The sequence below is a fragment of the Saimiri boliviensis genome, chromosome 5, assembly GCF_048565385.1.
Source record: "Saimiri boliviensis isolate mSaiBol1 chromosome 5, mSaiBol1.pri, whole genome shotgun sequence".
Classification (NCBI taxonomy): Eukaryota; Metazoa; Chordata; class Mammalia; order Primates; family Cebidae; genus Saimiri; species Saimiri boliviensis.
In genome coordinates, this window is record NC_133453.1 from 99,870,921 (window position 1) to 99,886,968 (window position 16,048).

Consider the following 16,048-nt stretch of genomic DNA (forward strand, 5'->3'; position numbering starts at 1 on the left):
TGGCCTGCAATGATCTTTCCTTTCTCCAACTACACAGGACAGAACTTACATTTTGCTGTGTTGTCTACTGTGTTTTGTTTATTGCATGTTTCTCAGACTGCATGCTGCTGGAGGACAATGTCGTAAATACTTCTATTTTCTGCCTCTCTTCATCCTTTTCTTCGCCCTCTCTCCCTTTCTTCTTTCCGTTGTTTTCTCTCTCTCTCTCTCTCTCTCTCTCTCTCTCTCTCTCTCTCTCTCTCTCTCTTTTTGAGTCGGAGTTTCGCTCTTGTTACCCAGGCTGGAGTGCAATGGCGCGATCTCGGCTCACCACAACCTCCGCCTCCTGGGTTCAGGCAATTCTCCTGCCTCAGCCTCCTGAGTAGCTGGGATTACAGGCACGCGCCACCACGCCCAGCTAATTTTTTTGTATTTTTAGTAGAGACGGGGTTTCACCATGTTGACCAGGTTGGTCTCGATCTCTTGACCTAGTGATCCACCCGCCTCGGCCTCCCAAAGTGCTGGGATTACAGGCTTGAGCCACCGCGCCCGGCCCCGTTGTTTTTTCTCTTTACTGTAGTCTGTACAGCAAAATGTGGGGGGCGAGGGGATCCAGAAAAAGCAGTAGTTATTTTATAAACAAACACAGTAATGCCAGGCTTAGGTTAGTGGGGCTCTTAGTGCATCTCTTTTACCTGGCCTCATCACTGGGCCATGAAAGTTCACTAGTGTTTTTTAGCTTTTAATTTGGAAGTCAACACCCCTCAGTATGTTTCTTTGTAAAAATAGTGTTACTAGGGCACATGTCTGAGTTTAGATTCTACTTCTAAACTTTATGTAGTTTCTCAAAAGAACAGAAATGATCTAAGAAATATGAACAAATTGAAGGAAAACATTGAACTATCCCAGTAATTAGACAACTTTGTTATTTATTTTAATCATGTGTTAAATCATGCCTGCCTCATTTGGAGAGTTTATAGTACCAAACTACCGACTGGAGACAGGACCTGACCTTCTGGCTCTACGGATGAGTTAGCTGAGCCCAGGCAGAGACACGAAGTGTAAATGAGGTAGTGCCTCTTGCAAAGCACTTAGCCTCTCTCCCCTTCCAGCTGTACCTCTTCAGAAAGACGTTCCTCTGCTTCTGCAAAACTCTTCCTATTACTTCTTTTTTGTTTCGAAAAGGTTGTCTGTAAATAAGATGCAGCCCTATCTAGGGACCCAAAGTTGGGCGAGATCAACCAATAGAGATCCTTCCCGTTTTTGAAATCTTATTTATGCTTTTAGGACAGAATAATTTTCTAGAACTGGGCTCTAAGCCTTGGTAAAGAGAATTTTTGTGGGGATGAAGAGCAGAATGGAAGAGATACAGTTTCGAATATCCACATCGTGGTTTGGTTTTTGAATCTGTTGCAAGGCTAAAGAAGACTCTGAGATCAAGCAGAAATGGGATAGAGCTGCTGCATCCTTTGCCATGGAATCGCCAGTCAGGCTTGGCGTGGGGTTAGGAAGGATGCATGACCCCTGCTTGCCACTCCTTCTCCCTACAGGAAATGGAATTGTACTGGAAGGACACCCTACCTGCAGCCTCAAGGACAACACACTCTCAAATTCACACTGGGGTTCCAGAATACTCTGGAATAACCTCCCTCCCCATCTGCACAATCTTGGCACACTCAGTGAAAGGAAGAGTAGGACTTTGCCCTGGTCAGATCAATCCTCCTGCCTTTGAAACCTAGGCCGAAGGCTGCTGTGCTTCAGGTTGTTAAATCTTACGGGTCCTGCACCTTGGCGCTGCGGTCCTGGATCACTAAGATTTAACAACCCTCCTTCATTTCTATTTTGGGGTTGGGGTGATAAGCAGAGGAGAAGGAAACATTTTTTTGGTGCAAAAATTACAACCCAATCTGTGCTTTTAGTTGTGTTTTATTCTTTAAAGCCTGGAAATCAATTGCAATTCTACTCCTTTGCCTCAGCATGGTTTTCTTCCCTAAGAGCTTTGCGTTTCTGGATGTAACAAGCAGTCTCGCCTTGCGTATTTTGTTGGAGCAGCTGCCTAGTCTCATCCTTGGAGAAGTGAATGTATCTCTCTGGACCTTTGGTTTCCCACCTATTCAATAAAGGGGTGAAGACTGACGCCTAAACTCTCATCTACTGTAAAACAGTGCAGGTTTGCGAGCCCCATTGCCTTTGAGTTTTCCACTCTAGTGCCCAGCACAAAGATAGTTAAAGGTTAAGGCTCTTTCCAATGGAGAGTTGTTAACATGGAGGTCGAGGCTCACTGGCATCAGGTTTGCAGCTTCGCCCAGCCTCAAAGATACCTCCTTCCATCATTTCTGAAGTCGGAGGCTGTGGTGGGGTATCCTGTCTTTATGCTGCTTCTCCAAAGTCCGGGCAGAAGGTCTAGGAGCAACTCCCTCTGTCTTCAGGACACCTGTCTATACCATCCCCAAACCGGAGTAAACTCGACTTCACCTAGCTCCGTTTCTCACAGTTCTGCCGCTAGTCCCTCGAGGTCCCCATTACTTCCCAACCCCAGAAATCCTTCCAGCCGCACCAGGCACATTTTGCACCCCTTACCCGCGGCTCTGCGAGCTTGGCGCTGCTGCGGAGTAAGGCGATCTCCCAGGGCGTCCCGGGCTCCCGACCCACCTCCCGCCCCAGTCTTTCGCGTTCGCAGCCCCCACGCCCCGCCCCAGGACTCTGCAATCGCTTTCCCCTCCTAAACTCTCTGGGCGCTCTCCCGGCGGACGCACTCCTTCTTGCAGCCATCCAGGGAGAACCTTTTCTTCTCCCCATCCTCAGCCTCCCCAGCCAAAGCGAGAGCCAGTCAGTGGGCAGGGCGCCTGGCAGAGTGGAGCCTCTCGGACCGGCCTTCTGCTGGGCGGGGTTGGGAGGAGGCACCCATCCTCTCTGGGATCGGGGGTGCCTACTGGCTAGGGGAGCTCAGCTCTGCCAGGCTTCCGCTCGGCAGGATGGGATCTGGAGAGCAGCCTCGCGCTTGAACCCATCACCTAAGCGCCGGAGCCACCGCCTCCCTCCCGCGGGCGCCCGCAGCGCTACCCTCGAGCCAGGCCAAGCCGGAGAGTACCGGGCGCGGCTGGAGCCCGCCGCCGCTTGCCAAAGCTCCAGCTGCCCCGCACGCTTTTTGCCGGCGCCCTCCGAGGAGGCGCGCGCGGGGGCCCAGAGAGGCACCTCCCGTCTGCCCACCCTCCCCCTTCCCCGCCCGCCCACCCGGCCAGAGCCGCGCGGGGCGGCGCAGCGCTCGGATTCCGGGAGGGAAGCGCCGTGCTGTGTCCCTGGCGTCCTCAGTCCTGCCCCGCGAAGTGGAGATGCGCGAGAGGCAGGCGAGGGCGCGCAGCTCGTGAGAAGCCGCGCCAGCCGGCACCATGCGCCTGCGGCCGCTGCCCCTCGTCGTGGTCCCCGGCTTGCTGCAGCTGGTGAGTGTCCAGCCCGCGCGCCGCCCTACATGGGACGAGTTTCGGCGGGAAAATCGCGCCGGAGGCTGACTCGGAGCCCAGCCTGGGCCTGCTTAGGAAGTGGGGCTGGGGGCGCGCGGAGGGCAAGGAGTTTTGGGTTGCCTAGAGCTTGAAAGGGAAGAATTGCAGAACGGAATAGAGGGTATCTAGAGGCGACTGAGGGGCTTAGCACGGGTTGGGACTTGAGCGCTGGGGTAAAGTGACCGCAGGTGGCCCGGAAGAAGGTCCGGGAGAAGGAAGAGGTTTGTTGGTGCAGCGGTTAGGGAAAGGATGGGAGGTAGATGGATAGGATGAGAAGGGGCAGAAAGACCTTCCTCCAGTTCACAGTTTGAGAGGCTTGGTGGTGTTTATTTTTCACGTGGTGTTTTGCCCCGATGCACACAGACACTTCTTCCAAAGCAGGGCTTCGTGCATCCTCGTTCTCAGAGCCAGGTAGTGGCTCCTTGCTGGGGGAAAACTTAGGCAAAATACAGATTTGGGGACAGCTTGGATTTCTCTGCGTATTCCGTCTGGCGCTGGGGACTGGGATGGGGTTTTCTGCCAGCTGGGGACGCAGGATGTAACTTTTACGCCCCGCTCCGCGCCGGGGCCCCCCTCTCCGGCATCTCTAAGCTGTCTTTTCTGGAAGATCGCCCCGACCCGTCTGGGCGGCTCGGGGGCGCTAAGGAATAAGAAAGGTATTAAAATGCGGTTTGGGGTTCGCGTTGTCAATCTCTTCACTCTTCCCGAGAGGCGCCACGCTCTCCTCCTCCTGATGCTTATATTCTGTATGCATGGCCAGTTAATCATATTTAAGGGAAAACCAAAGCAAGACCTTCGAGAAGAAACTTTTAAAGTAAAATTATAGAAAGGGAGTGCTTTGGCTGGGTCCGCCTCTGTGATGGATTTCTTCTGGTCACTTAGCACTTGCCTTGACATGGTGCTATTAAGAGGGCTTTCTCCTGATGCCACAGTTTCTTTGATCCTCATACTTAAGTCTTTAACCAAGCACTTAGAAGATGACAGCCTCTCTCTCTCTCTCTCTCTCTCTCTCTCTCTCTCTCTCTCTCTCTCGTTCTCTTTCTCTCTTTTCCTATTAGAGGTAAAATCAAGTAACTTTGAAAGTTTCTCTATGTTACGTATGATACTTTGAAAGTTCTGAGGGTGGAAGGAAGAAACTCTAAAAGGTGGAGAGGCCACTGAGGTGCCGGTGGTCCATGCCTGTTACAGTGGAGATTAGCTTCACCTGCACAGCGTTAACTCAGAAATTTTTCAATGGCATCAAGAAGAAAATCCAATGATATGCCCAAATGTCCTTGAATGAGCTAGCACCTACTATGTACAATACTGCATATTAAAACACACTTTACATATTAGGCATTATGAATCCAAAATATATGCCACATTAATCTTTAGTATCCCTTGCTTTAAAATTTTTAGTCTGGATTCTAATAAAAGGTGATCTAACAAAGCAGCATTTATACGGTGCATGTAAAGAAACGCCTGGGGAAATTAAGTATTTATGTGGGGTCTTCAAAATATCTTTATGAATCTTAGTTCATTCATTTTGCGTTTAATGATCATGAACTGTGTATCTGCTCCGCAAGCACCGTGATAGGTTCTTAAAGATGAGAAAATGTATTTGGGCATGCGTCAGGGAAAAGTTCTCCTCCCAGATACTATACTGGAAATGTTATTTTATTTTATTTTATTTTTTTCTGCACTGCCATAGTCAATAAGGAATAGGAAACACATCTTGAAGGGATTATATGCCCTCCTTAAGAGCTAGATTCTAATATTACAGCATGGATTGATTGATTAGTTTTTAAGAAAGCTTATGTCAAATGCTAATCCATTTTGGGATTGTGCTTGGGTTGTAATGTTTTTCTCCTGGAGCACTTGATGGTGGTCAGTGAGGTGGGGAGCTGCAGCTCTGTGATAAGCACACATTCCTTACACTGCCATCCTTTTCGACAATAAAAGGCTGTGTACATTCTCCACATTCTTAGAGCAGTTGCCAGCCTTATAACACAAGGGGGTTAGAATGTGAAAGGAAAATAGAGTGGCAGAGCAGATGTAAATTGCAACATTCCCCAATCCCACTACATACCCCACTCCAGTAGGTCTCAAAAGGGAAAGATCATAATTTGCTCCTTTGAATGGTTCATGGTTTTGTTCTACCTTTTTCAGCGGATACTGAACTTCTTTGTTAAACCCTGACAGCAAGGGGATAAAATAGTTTCCAGATATGAAACTAGTCTTTTACTTTTCTAGGAACCATATCTACTCAAAAAAATCTGCGCTTTGCTGACATAAGGCTTTTTCTTTAAAATTTTTTGGTGATGGAGGAGGAAAGTTACCTTCTTGTTGAAATTGGATTTTACTTTTCCATCCGCACTGCCAGCCTGAAGAACATACTTTAAAAAATATTAAATATTTTAAATGAGTAATAGATTCATATGGGCATATTGAACATTTAGTGATATGAAAATTACCTGTTTTTTTTAAAGCAGTCACAGGGAGCTGACCCCAAATAATTCACTAACTATAGTCATATATAACATATATTATATATATATATATATATATATATATATATATATATAAATACAGTCACAACAACTAGAACTATTTTACCTGTTTATGAGATATTGAAAACTTCTAAGAAAACAATAAGTGGAATTGATAAGTACTGCAGGTAGCCTAGGAAGAACGTGTGTCTGTTACCCATTCTTGCCCAATTTTCCTGCCTGTGTATACTGTTTTTAACAGACAGGTTGCTATAGTGAATTAATGGGATTACTCGGCATTTGCAAAATTTACGTATTCATCTTGAACGTATTCTTTTTTTTTTTAAATTCTTATTCAGCAACATACTGTTGTAAAGAATATTAAGAGCATGATATTTCTTTTCTGCTATCTAATGAAGAAAAAATTAGCATTTGAAGTGAATATTATAACAAAATGAGTGTTGTTTCATCATGATACAAGGTAAAGACTTCACCAGATGTCAACTGTTTACAGATCTGCATGATGATTTGTAACTGGTAATAAGTGTGATATTTTGCCTTCAAGTAAAATGAAGCTTATAAAAAGATTAAATTTTAATTTAAATGAATGATTAGCTAGTGTTTAAGAAAAAATTTAGTGCTGATTTAAATAATCAGTTTCTTACAGATTCCAACTTGTTTTTCTGTGATACAATGCTGAGTTTACAAAACAAAATATCAGTTAAAAGAGATGTAAGTTGGGAAATTTTTAGAATCCTATAAAATCAGATCCTTGTGATGAACAATAGTAAAATTTTAGGTTAATCCTTATAGTGTCACATAATTTACTGAGGGTAATTTATCTTCATGAATCTACGTTAAAACAAATTAATAATTTTAATACTTGTTTAGTCTGATGATCCTATTTATTTCCTGTTCTGTATTTATAAGAATTGATAACTTTTTACTATCTTCCATTCAAAAAAATCACAATTTTCCTTATACAGCCTTAATCAATAAACATCAAAATAGTATTTTGCAGTACTGGATCAACAGTCTTCTGTTGGCTATATGACAATGTGGAGGGGGAAAAAACACACCACTATATTATTGTTATGACTTAGAGTTGGCTGGGCAGTAAAATTAACTCCTCATTATAAGTATGATTATTTTAGACATTAAAAAAGTGAAAAAATTTAAAATTAAGATTAGATAATTAAATCCTTGGTTCCAGCTACCCACCTCCCAGTAAAAGTTGTATTCCCTTGGTTTATTGTGATAATATGTTGTCTGGTCCAGATTTAAATGCTTTCCGTGTTAAATGCCTTCCATACAAAAAACTGACTCCTGGGGAAATTATTTTATTGTTTAGTTTCCGAATAGAAAAGGAAAGCTTTCTTAATCTGTGTTCTATATTTTTTCATAATTTTTCTTTTTTATTGTTTTTTTTTTTAAAATAATTGGAATGCTAAATAAGGCAGATGGCTTTTTGAAAAATCTTTTAGAGGTTTACATTGGCAGCTTAAACTCTGTAGTTATTGCAAATCAAATGTATAAAGAAATGTTGGTCTTTATAATACATTGCCCACTTTTTACCTATTAAAGAGCTAATCAATACATCTTGAATGATTTCGTCATTTAGTGGTAGCAATCAAAGATGAATATAAATGTGTCACAGGTTTGTGATTTTGTAAAAGCTCTAGGCTGTCTCTTACTGTTTACATATTCTGCGGACTCTCACCTGAAGCTTTGCTGGAAAAGGTTTGAAAAAAAAGAATTATAGCCGAACACTCAAATGCTTACAGTTAAGGCTGTGTCAGCGTTTCTGTAAAGAATCTCATTTCTATCTTAGCCATAAGCATTATTGCCGGTTAGAAGCTGGCATTTAATATCTTGATTTGGGAGTAAATTATTTCAAAAATGCTTTAAAAAAATTGGTCCAAATGATTTTGAGTGCTCCCAATATGAGGTTACTCTCCAGGTATCCTTATAGTATGCAGGATGGTGATTTAACAAACGAATTTCTTTATTATTGACTTGGTGACTAAATTAACAGGCACAATCCTGTGGTTTTGACTTGTACAATGGTTATAATTTAAGTTGGGATACATTTAAATGATTTTAGATAAACTTTTCCCAGTTAACATGTTTAACACTATTTCATCGTAAGTATTTTAAATTATACCAAAACAGGTGCCCTTTTATATGTCTTTATTTAATAATGTAATTTTTTCATTTTGATTTGATTAATAGTATTGATGACAACTCCATTCTTTATTTCAAAATCCTGCTAAATAAAAAAGGGATCTAAAGCAATTTTAAGTATAAGTTGTGGTACAGATTTTCATATTACAAAAAGAATCTTAAGATGTGATTGACTGAAAACTTCTGTTATTTTTTAATTTATGAAAATCTAGATTAAAACTCTCAAACAAGTGTTTAGTTCATTATGCTGTAAGATTAGTATATAATAAGGAATCCTCTTTCCTTATAGAATTACCTTTAAAAATGAAATTTTCATTATTTAAATCCAAATACTGTAGGAAATATTTTTCTTTTTCTTAGTCAGATAATTCACAATGTTCAAATAGTTGGTTTTAAAATCACCATTCTTGTGTGTGCTTCAGCAGCACATACACTAAAATTGCCATTCAAGTTAATTTTTCCTTTCTTTCTTTTTTTTTTTGAGACGGAGTTTTGCTCTTGTTACCCAGGCTGGAGTGCAATGGCGCGATCTCGGCTCACCGCAACCTCCGCCTCCTGGGTTCAGGCAATTCTCCTGCCTCAGCCTCCTGAGTAGCTGGGATTACAGGCACGCGCCACCATGCCCAGCTCATTTTTTTGTATTTTTAGTAGAGACGGGGTTTCACCATGTTGACCAGGATGGTCTCGATCTCTCGACCTCGTGATCCATCCGCCTCGGCCTCCCAAAGTGCTGGGATTGCAGGCTTGAGCCACCGCGCCCGGCCAATTTTTCCTTTCTTAAATGGTAACAGAAGTAAGACATTTTATAAACTTAAACTATAATAATAATAATACTGACTTAGATTTCCAAACACTTACATAATTTTAAGTTTCTTTCATGTAATTTATCACATTTTTTTCTCCCAGTAAGACTAGAAGACAGAGAAGGATATTTTAAATATTTCCATTCATGATTTAGAAAGAACAATGAATTTCATGTTGAAAGTCTTGAGGTCTATTTCTGAATAAGTTGAACATTCAATAAATATTTGTTCACTATCTGTCTTGATCCAGACTTTACACTGAGGCTACAGCAAGCAGTGAGAACATAACAGTCAACAAAACAGAACTGGTCCAAGTGCATGTGTGTATGTGTATGTGTGTATGTGCGCACATGTGAGAGTTTGTGTCTTGGGCAGTTCGTTTAATAGTCTGAGACCTTTCATCTATAAAATGAAGTCATTAATGACAAAGTAGATAAAAATTGTTTCTAACATCTCTCCTTTTTAAATATATTATAAAGGGATTCTGAATTTTTCTTCATATGATTTACATCTTTAGTTACTCTACATATGTGTTACACATAAACATAATTGTTTGAAACATAAATTTTACAATATTTTATGCTGTTAACCACATCACAAGTATTGTATACACTTAGAAGTAGATTTAAAACACCACAACACTGATTACTATATCTGTGCTTATGGAAAAGGAAAACTTAGTAAAACTAGGCAGAGAATTGATGAGCACTTAGTTAACATATAATCAGCAAAATCAATAAAAATTTAAATGAAAATGGTGCATTCAGGGATTTCCTCCCGGTTACCATTTTAAATTGTAAACTCCTAACATCTAGTCATTGCATCAATTTAAATAAAAGGCAAATTGACTCTCAGTTAAATTCTAATTATTAAGATAAACAACATTACAGATTAATACTGTTCTTCATCCAGAAAACTAGCAAGTGACTTTTGTATGCTTGAGTAGAATACAGTCTCTTTAAATCAAAAATACTTTTTAACTAATTCTAATGGTTTCAGGAGTTCACATGTAAATGTTACAAAATTTTAAAAATAAAACAAGCAAAAAGCTCGCATGTGAGGCCTACAAAAGATGAAGAAAATCACCAATGGTCCTAACCCTAGGAGAAAATCCAAGTGAAACAGAAAGACTAACTAGTCCTGGGATTCAATCCAACTGTAAAGACCATACATGTCTCTACAAATGAAACTTGACTTTGAGATATTGCTGGGTTTTGGCCACATAAAGTGATTCTAAGGTCATAAAAACAAAATTTACATAAATTATGTAAGTTTCATTATGCAAGAATATGCAAGATTATGGTTTTCAAGCATACTCATATATAATGATAATTTTTAAATCTCATCAATTTAAGTTATATAGCGTGTATATTTAGTCACCCAAAACAGTAAATTTAAGAAGTAGTGTATATTATTCAAAGGGAAAGAACACATTTGTAGTATGGCTGCTCCCAAATTCTACTCCCAAATTCCATTCCTCATTTGTGTGTGTAGACAACTACTGAAAGTAGTTGGTTAGTATGAAAATCTGCATGATCTTTTCAATAGATAAGGCATACAATAAATGAATAGGGACCATAAAGTATCATTTAACGTTTTGCAGTAAATATAACAGGAATATATATTAATAAAGTTTTGCACTTGGATAGGTCAAACAGGAGACGATTCGGATTGGCTTGAAGAATGTGTCTATGGAAATGGAAAGAAAGATGAAGTTTTCAAAAGCGTGTTTTCCACAGTCTTAAATTTACCTGTTGCCTCTGTGTTGCTGACTCTCAAATTTGTATCTCAGTTCCTACCCTATTTCTCAGGCTCCAAGCCCATGTCTCCATAATTTACTGTTCCATTTTACTTGAATATTTTGCTGTCAACTCACACTCAACCTGTGCAAAATCACACACATCTGTCCTGAACAAATGCCTTCTAACGTTCATGGATTTGGATCTTGAAGTCAGCACCATCCCATTTTTAATGTTTGGAACGTTTGTACTAAGACAAGTGACATGATGTCAAGCACTAGATGGTTTGCAAAATTCTTTCATGGTTAATCTTTATATCAACTCTGAAGAGTAAGTAGAGCAATAGTTATTGCATCCATTTTACAAGTGAAGCAACAAAATCACCTCAGGTTTCAGAGGCAGACTGTAGACCGCACAAATTGTAAACCTGAACCATCCACTTTGATGATGACTGCTGTCTTTCTAGGTAGTCATCACTGACACCCAGAATGATGGACTTGAGGGACGTAGGAAACATCCCATTCTGCTCAGTGACTACTGAGCTAGAAACCTCAACTCATTCATTTTAGGATTTTAAAAATAAGCTTTGCCGTAAAGTCAAACAAGTTGAATAGAATAAATGAATTCATGGAGCATTTCTTTAATCTGGAGTTCTATGTAGAATTTAACCTCATGGAGCCTAGTTGTCAAGGGTCCCAGCGTTAAGTGGTGTTTTCATGTTAAGTTGGTAGCCGAGTACTGTGGCTCCAGTTAGGATCAGCAGAGGTTTTGAGAGTTCCTCTAATTTCTCAGGATCTCACCTATACCATCCCAGATGGAAAAGATAAAAAGGAGAAAGTGGGTTCATGGGTTGCTAAATCCTGGCTTTTCTAGTGGACGAATAGGAATACGAGAAGGAGCAGGTGGGTGTGGGAACTGTCTAGTAGGTGTCCAGACTTGTGAAGAATTTGAGAGCATTACTATATGATTTTGCTTTACTAGTAGCACATAGCTCTTGCCCTCTTTTTCTTTCTTTTAGTGAAAATACCTATTTTATTATAAAGGTAATATTGTAGTGATGTTGTTGGTTCTCTGCCCAGATTTCTTTTGGGGAGGCACTTTGCCAGAATGCACTAAGTGCCACAGGTGCCATTCACTTCCTCTGGAAAACTCTTGACCAATGACTGACAGATGTCAGAGTGAGAAAGCTGGGCTCCCTTGCTGCCACTCTGGACAGCTCCCAGGTGTAACAGAGGTGAAAGAAATACTCTGTGGTGTCCCTTCACAAGCAGGCTAAAGCTACTCTCTGCAGGACTTTGCCTGAGATCACACGCTTCCAAGACTTTCTCCCATTCTCTCACCAGCTGCCCTGCTCCCTTACCAGGCTTCCCCGGAAGTGCTTCTGTTTTAAATCAACAGCCTTCAAATACTTGCTTCAGTGTGTTCTTCTGGGGAACTTAACCTAAGATTTCTGTGTAATTTTTTAAAATAATTCTCTGAAATTTTTTCAGTAGCCCTCCTAGCCCCTGCCCGCTTTCTGCTACCTCATACGTTACCCTCAGGGCATTATTAATAGTTTGGTGTATGTCTTTCCAGTTATTATGGATATGTATGCTTTTATCATAATTATATCATCCACAGTACCATGTTCTGTAAAAAACTTTTTTAATGCAATAATATATTTGGCTACTTTGACAGAGCAACTTATATTTTTAAGGATTGATAGTATTTCATGGCATCGATATGCCATAATATATTTAATCAGTTTCTAATTAATATTTCAATTGTTTTGAATTCTTTAATATATTTGCAAGTACACCTGTAACACAGATTCCTAGATTTGAAAATCTTGGTTCAATTGAACTTTGATCATTATAAATGTTTTCCTAAATGACTGCACTAGCATAAGGTATAACACTATGTGCATGCCTGTATCACACTACCTGAATTATGGTATTAAAAAAAAATTTGGCAACCTATTAAAGGAAAATACTTCATTGTTTTTAATGTGGGTTGTATACTGTTTTATTTATTAGGAATGTAAAACATGTTTTCATATTTAATAACCATTTTTATTTCTTATTTTGTGAATTGCCTTTGTAAATAATTTCCTGTTTCAGTTTTTTACAGCCTTTAAATTTTATACTTTCTTTTTAATATTGCTCACACACAATTGTTCTTTATTACTCCTGAATATTTTGTACATTATGGGGTTGCTATGGATATCTTTTTTATGCCTGACATTTTAAAATTGGTTTTTGCCTGCATGTAAAGAAAACTGTTTATTTTTGTGTATTTATGTTTGCGTCTGTTCTATTTCTGAACTCCATTATTAGTTGTAATATTTTTTTATTTGATTCCCCTGGATTTTATGTCTAGACAATCATATCATCTGCAAATAATCTTATATTTGACTCTTTTTATTGAACATTATGTCTCACATTAAAAATTATTCTCCTAGTAAACTGGATAGAACCTTCAAAATATTGTTGAATAAAACTGAAATTAAGCATCTCTTATGTTTCCAACTTTAACATATACTTTACTGAGTATGAAGTTTATTATTTATTATTTTTATTTTATATATGTGTTTTTAGTATACTATTTAGAAACACTGGCTATATTCATAAATGAAATATAACTAAAGTGATATATGCCAGATTTTAGTATAAAGATTATGCTAGGATTAGAATTAGAAAGACTTCTGTATTTTCCTTCCCCCTCACTTCTAGGAAAAGTTAAAATATTTGAGAATTGCTTTTTTTAATTTTTTTTTTTTTTTGGTAGTTTGTTGGGAACCATTCTAATCCATTTGGACCTTTTTGTTTTGGGAAAGCAGTCTTTTATAGACTTTTCCTTTATGATTACTTACCACTCAGGTTTTTTCCTCAACCAACCTTATTGAATCCCTTTTATTAACTGTAAAATTATGCATGTTTGTGGATCCTTAAATTTGTTTCACATAAAATTATGTATACTAATACCTTAATTTTTAAAAACTTACTCCACAATGTGAATTTGCACCTTGTTTTGCCCTCAAGCTTGTATTATATTAATTGTTTTGGAAGAATGGTAGTTAGGAGAGTGTCTTAATTTTCTTTCTATGTCTAACAGCGTAAATAGAAGACTTCTGGGGCAAATTTCATAGATAAGTTACGAAGAGGTCCAAGCTGAATGGAGCCTCAGGGTAAGGGGTGAGCATCCAAATCCCCACCAGCTTTGTGCCTACTAGGGGAACCTCCTGGTAGCTGCCTTGATGCCTGCTTCACACCCAAGTCCTGCTGCACTAACCTGGGTGGTGAGAATTGGGTGCACATGGGGATAAACCTCAGTTTCCTGCCCAGATGTGGTTCTCCTTTGCCTTTGTTTGGTTACAGGCTGCTCAGCATGCTTGGCTTTTCCATCATTTTGATTTACTCTCCTTTGTGTCTTCTGGGGATTCTAATTTTATGGACTCTTTTGGCATCCTTTTCTCTTTCCAGCACCTTTATGCATTCATTCTTGTTTTTGCATTTCTAGATCATTTCATTGGGATTTTTGGTTGGAGGCGAGTGCATGCCTTCTTTCAGCTTTCTTCATGGCAACTGGAAATCTTGTAGTCATTTTGGCTCATCTTTCCTCATCCTCCTATAATAACCATTCAGTCACAAAATCCTATGAAATTTCCTTCCAAATCCCACTGTAAACTCTCTCTTCCTCTCCATCCCAGCGACTTCATCACTACCACAGCCTCCTCACTGGTGTATCTTATTCCAACATAAGCCTTCTGAATTCATCCCACATACCGCAGAATCATCTTTCTTAAATTCTCCTTTGATTTACTATACCACTACGCTATTAAGAGTGAGATTGCGATTCTCTTTTTCTGAACACAGTGAGTCTAAATTCTTCTTCCTGGCTTTCCCCACCTTAAATCTCTCCTCCAATATTTATCACATACTATTAACTGTGGCGGGGTCGGTATCTTCAATGCTCCATGAATTTCAGGGTGGAGGGAAAAGCATAGGTTTTGATGCCAGACTGACTTGGATTCTGGTGCTTCCTCGGGCATCTTGGATAGCTAATAAATCTACTGAATCTCAGCTTCTTTCCTTATAAAATGATGTTAGTCATAGCTATCTCAGAGAATTATGCTGACTACTTACAAAAATATAAAATGCCTGGCCCATAACATAAGCTTGACAAATGTCAGTTTTCCTTTCCACCTGTATCAGCTTAGGATCTTTGTGCACAAGCAATGTAAACTGATTCTGATTAACTTAAGCAGAGAAGAAATTATCAAAATGGGGCAGCTTACAGAAAGGGTATGAACCAAGCATATCTTGGAATCCAGGCTTTGTGTGTCAGGAAATTGTCAGTTTGCCAAGATAATGAATAAATGCCAATCATTTTTCCCCTGTTTCTCCTATCCTTGCTTCACTTCATTTAAGATGTCATGTCCCAGTTGAGAAAGTCTGGTTGGCTTGGGTCATACACCTTAGCTTGAGAAGGGTGGGGCACTTTGATGAACAGTTCTTCGTATCTTAGGAAATACATATTAGATGTTCCCCCTAGAAAACCTGTGATCAGCACTCTCACTAAAGAAGGAGCTCTGTTAGAGAAAGAGATCCAGACAACTACAGAGAAGACCCAGTCCAGCTGTTCACATTAATCCACATGTTCTCTACTCATAAATAGGCACAGATAACCAGAGATCACCAGACTTATAAGAGAAATCGTCAGGAAAAAAAAAAAAGAACAGAGAAAACAGAACAACTTACATTGGAAGCAAGCAATAATGCAAGAAACCAATTATAATTTTGAAACTGTCCAATCCGTATTCTCAGAGAGTCAAAAAGATATTGTATCTTGAAAATAATAACAGGTTTCTATGAAGGAAGATCAATTGGGGAACAAAAAACAATTATTAGAAATGAAATTTATAACTGACAACATAAAAAGTTAAGGAGAAGGCTGGAAAAGAATAGAGATAATAAAGCCCATGCTGGTGAACGATAAGGTACAGTCATGGAAATTTCCTATGGAAGAGAGCAAGAAGACCAAACTGGAAAATATGAGGGAAGTGTGAAGAGACGCAGAGGATAAATCCAATGGAGAGCTCCAGAAATGGAGGATAGAGGCGATGAGAGGAAGGACATGGTCAAAGACACAATGTTGAATAGCCTGACTTAAAAATTTTAAAAACCGGTGAAATTTCTACACTGAAATGAAAAAAACTGAAAATTCTAAAAGCTTTCAGAAAAACAAGATAGGTTATTTACGAAAAAAGTTATATCTTATTAACAACAAAATAATATCTTTGAAGTTCTTGGGATAGGAAATATTTAATCAATAGCCAAATTGTCCATCAAATATGAAGGACCGAAGAGGAAAAAGTCGGAGAAGGTAAAAATGAT

At 39.4% G+C, this 16,048-nt stretch overlaps 1 protein-coding gene across 1 annotated transcript in view; it reads left to right on the plus strand.

The window, feature by feature from the left end:
• The first annotated feature begins 2,825 nt into the window (after positions 1-2,825).
• Positions 2,826-16,048, plus strand: part of NXPH2 (neurexophilin 2) — a 106,718-nt gene continuing 93,495 nt past the window's right edge. The window contains exon 1 of the mRNA XM_010330443.3: positions 2,826-3,419. Coding sequence (XP_010328745.2) covers positions 3,369-3,419 — 51 coding nt within the window. The 5' untranslated portion in view covers positions 2,826-3,368. The remainder of the gene's footprint in view (positions 3,420-16,048) is intronic.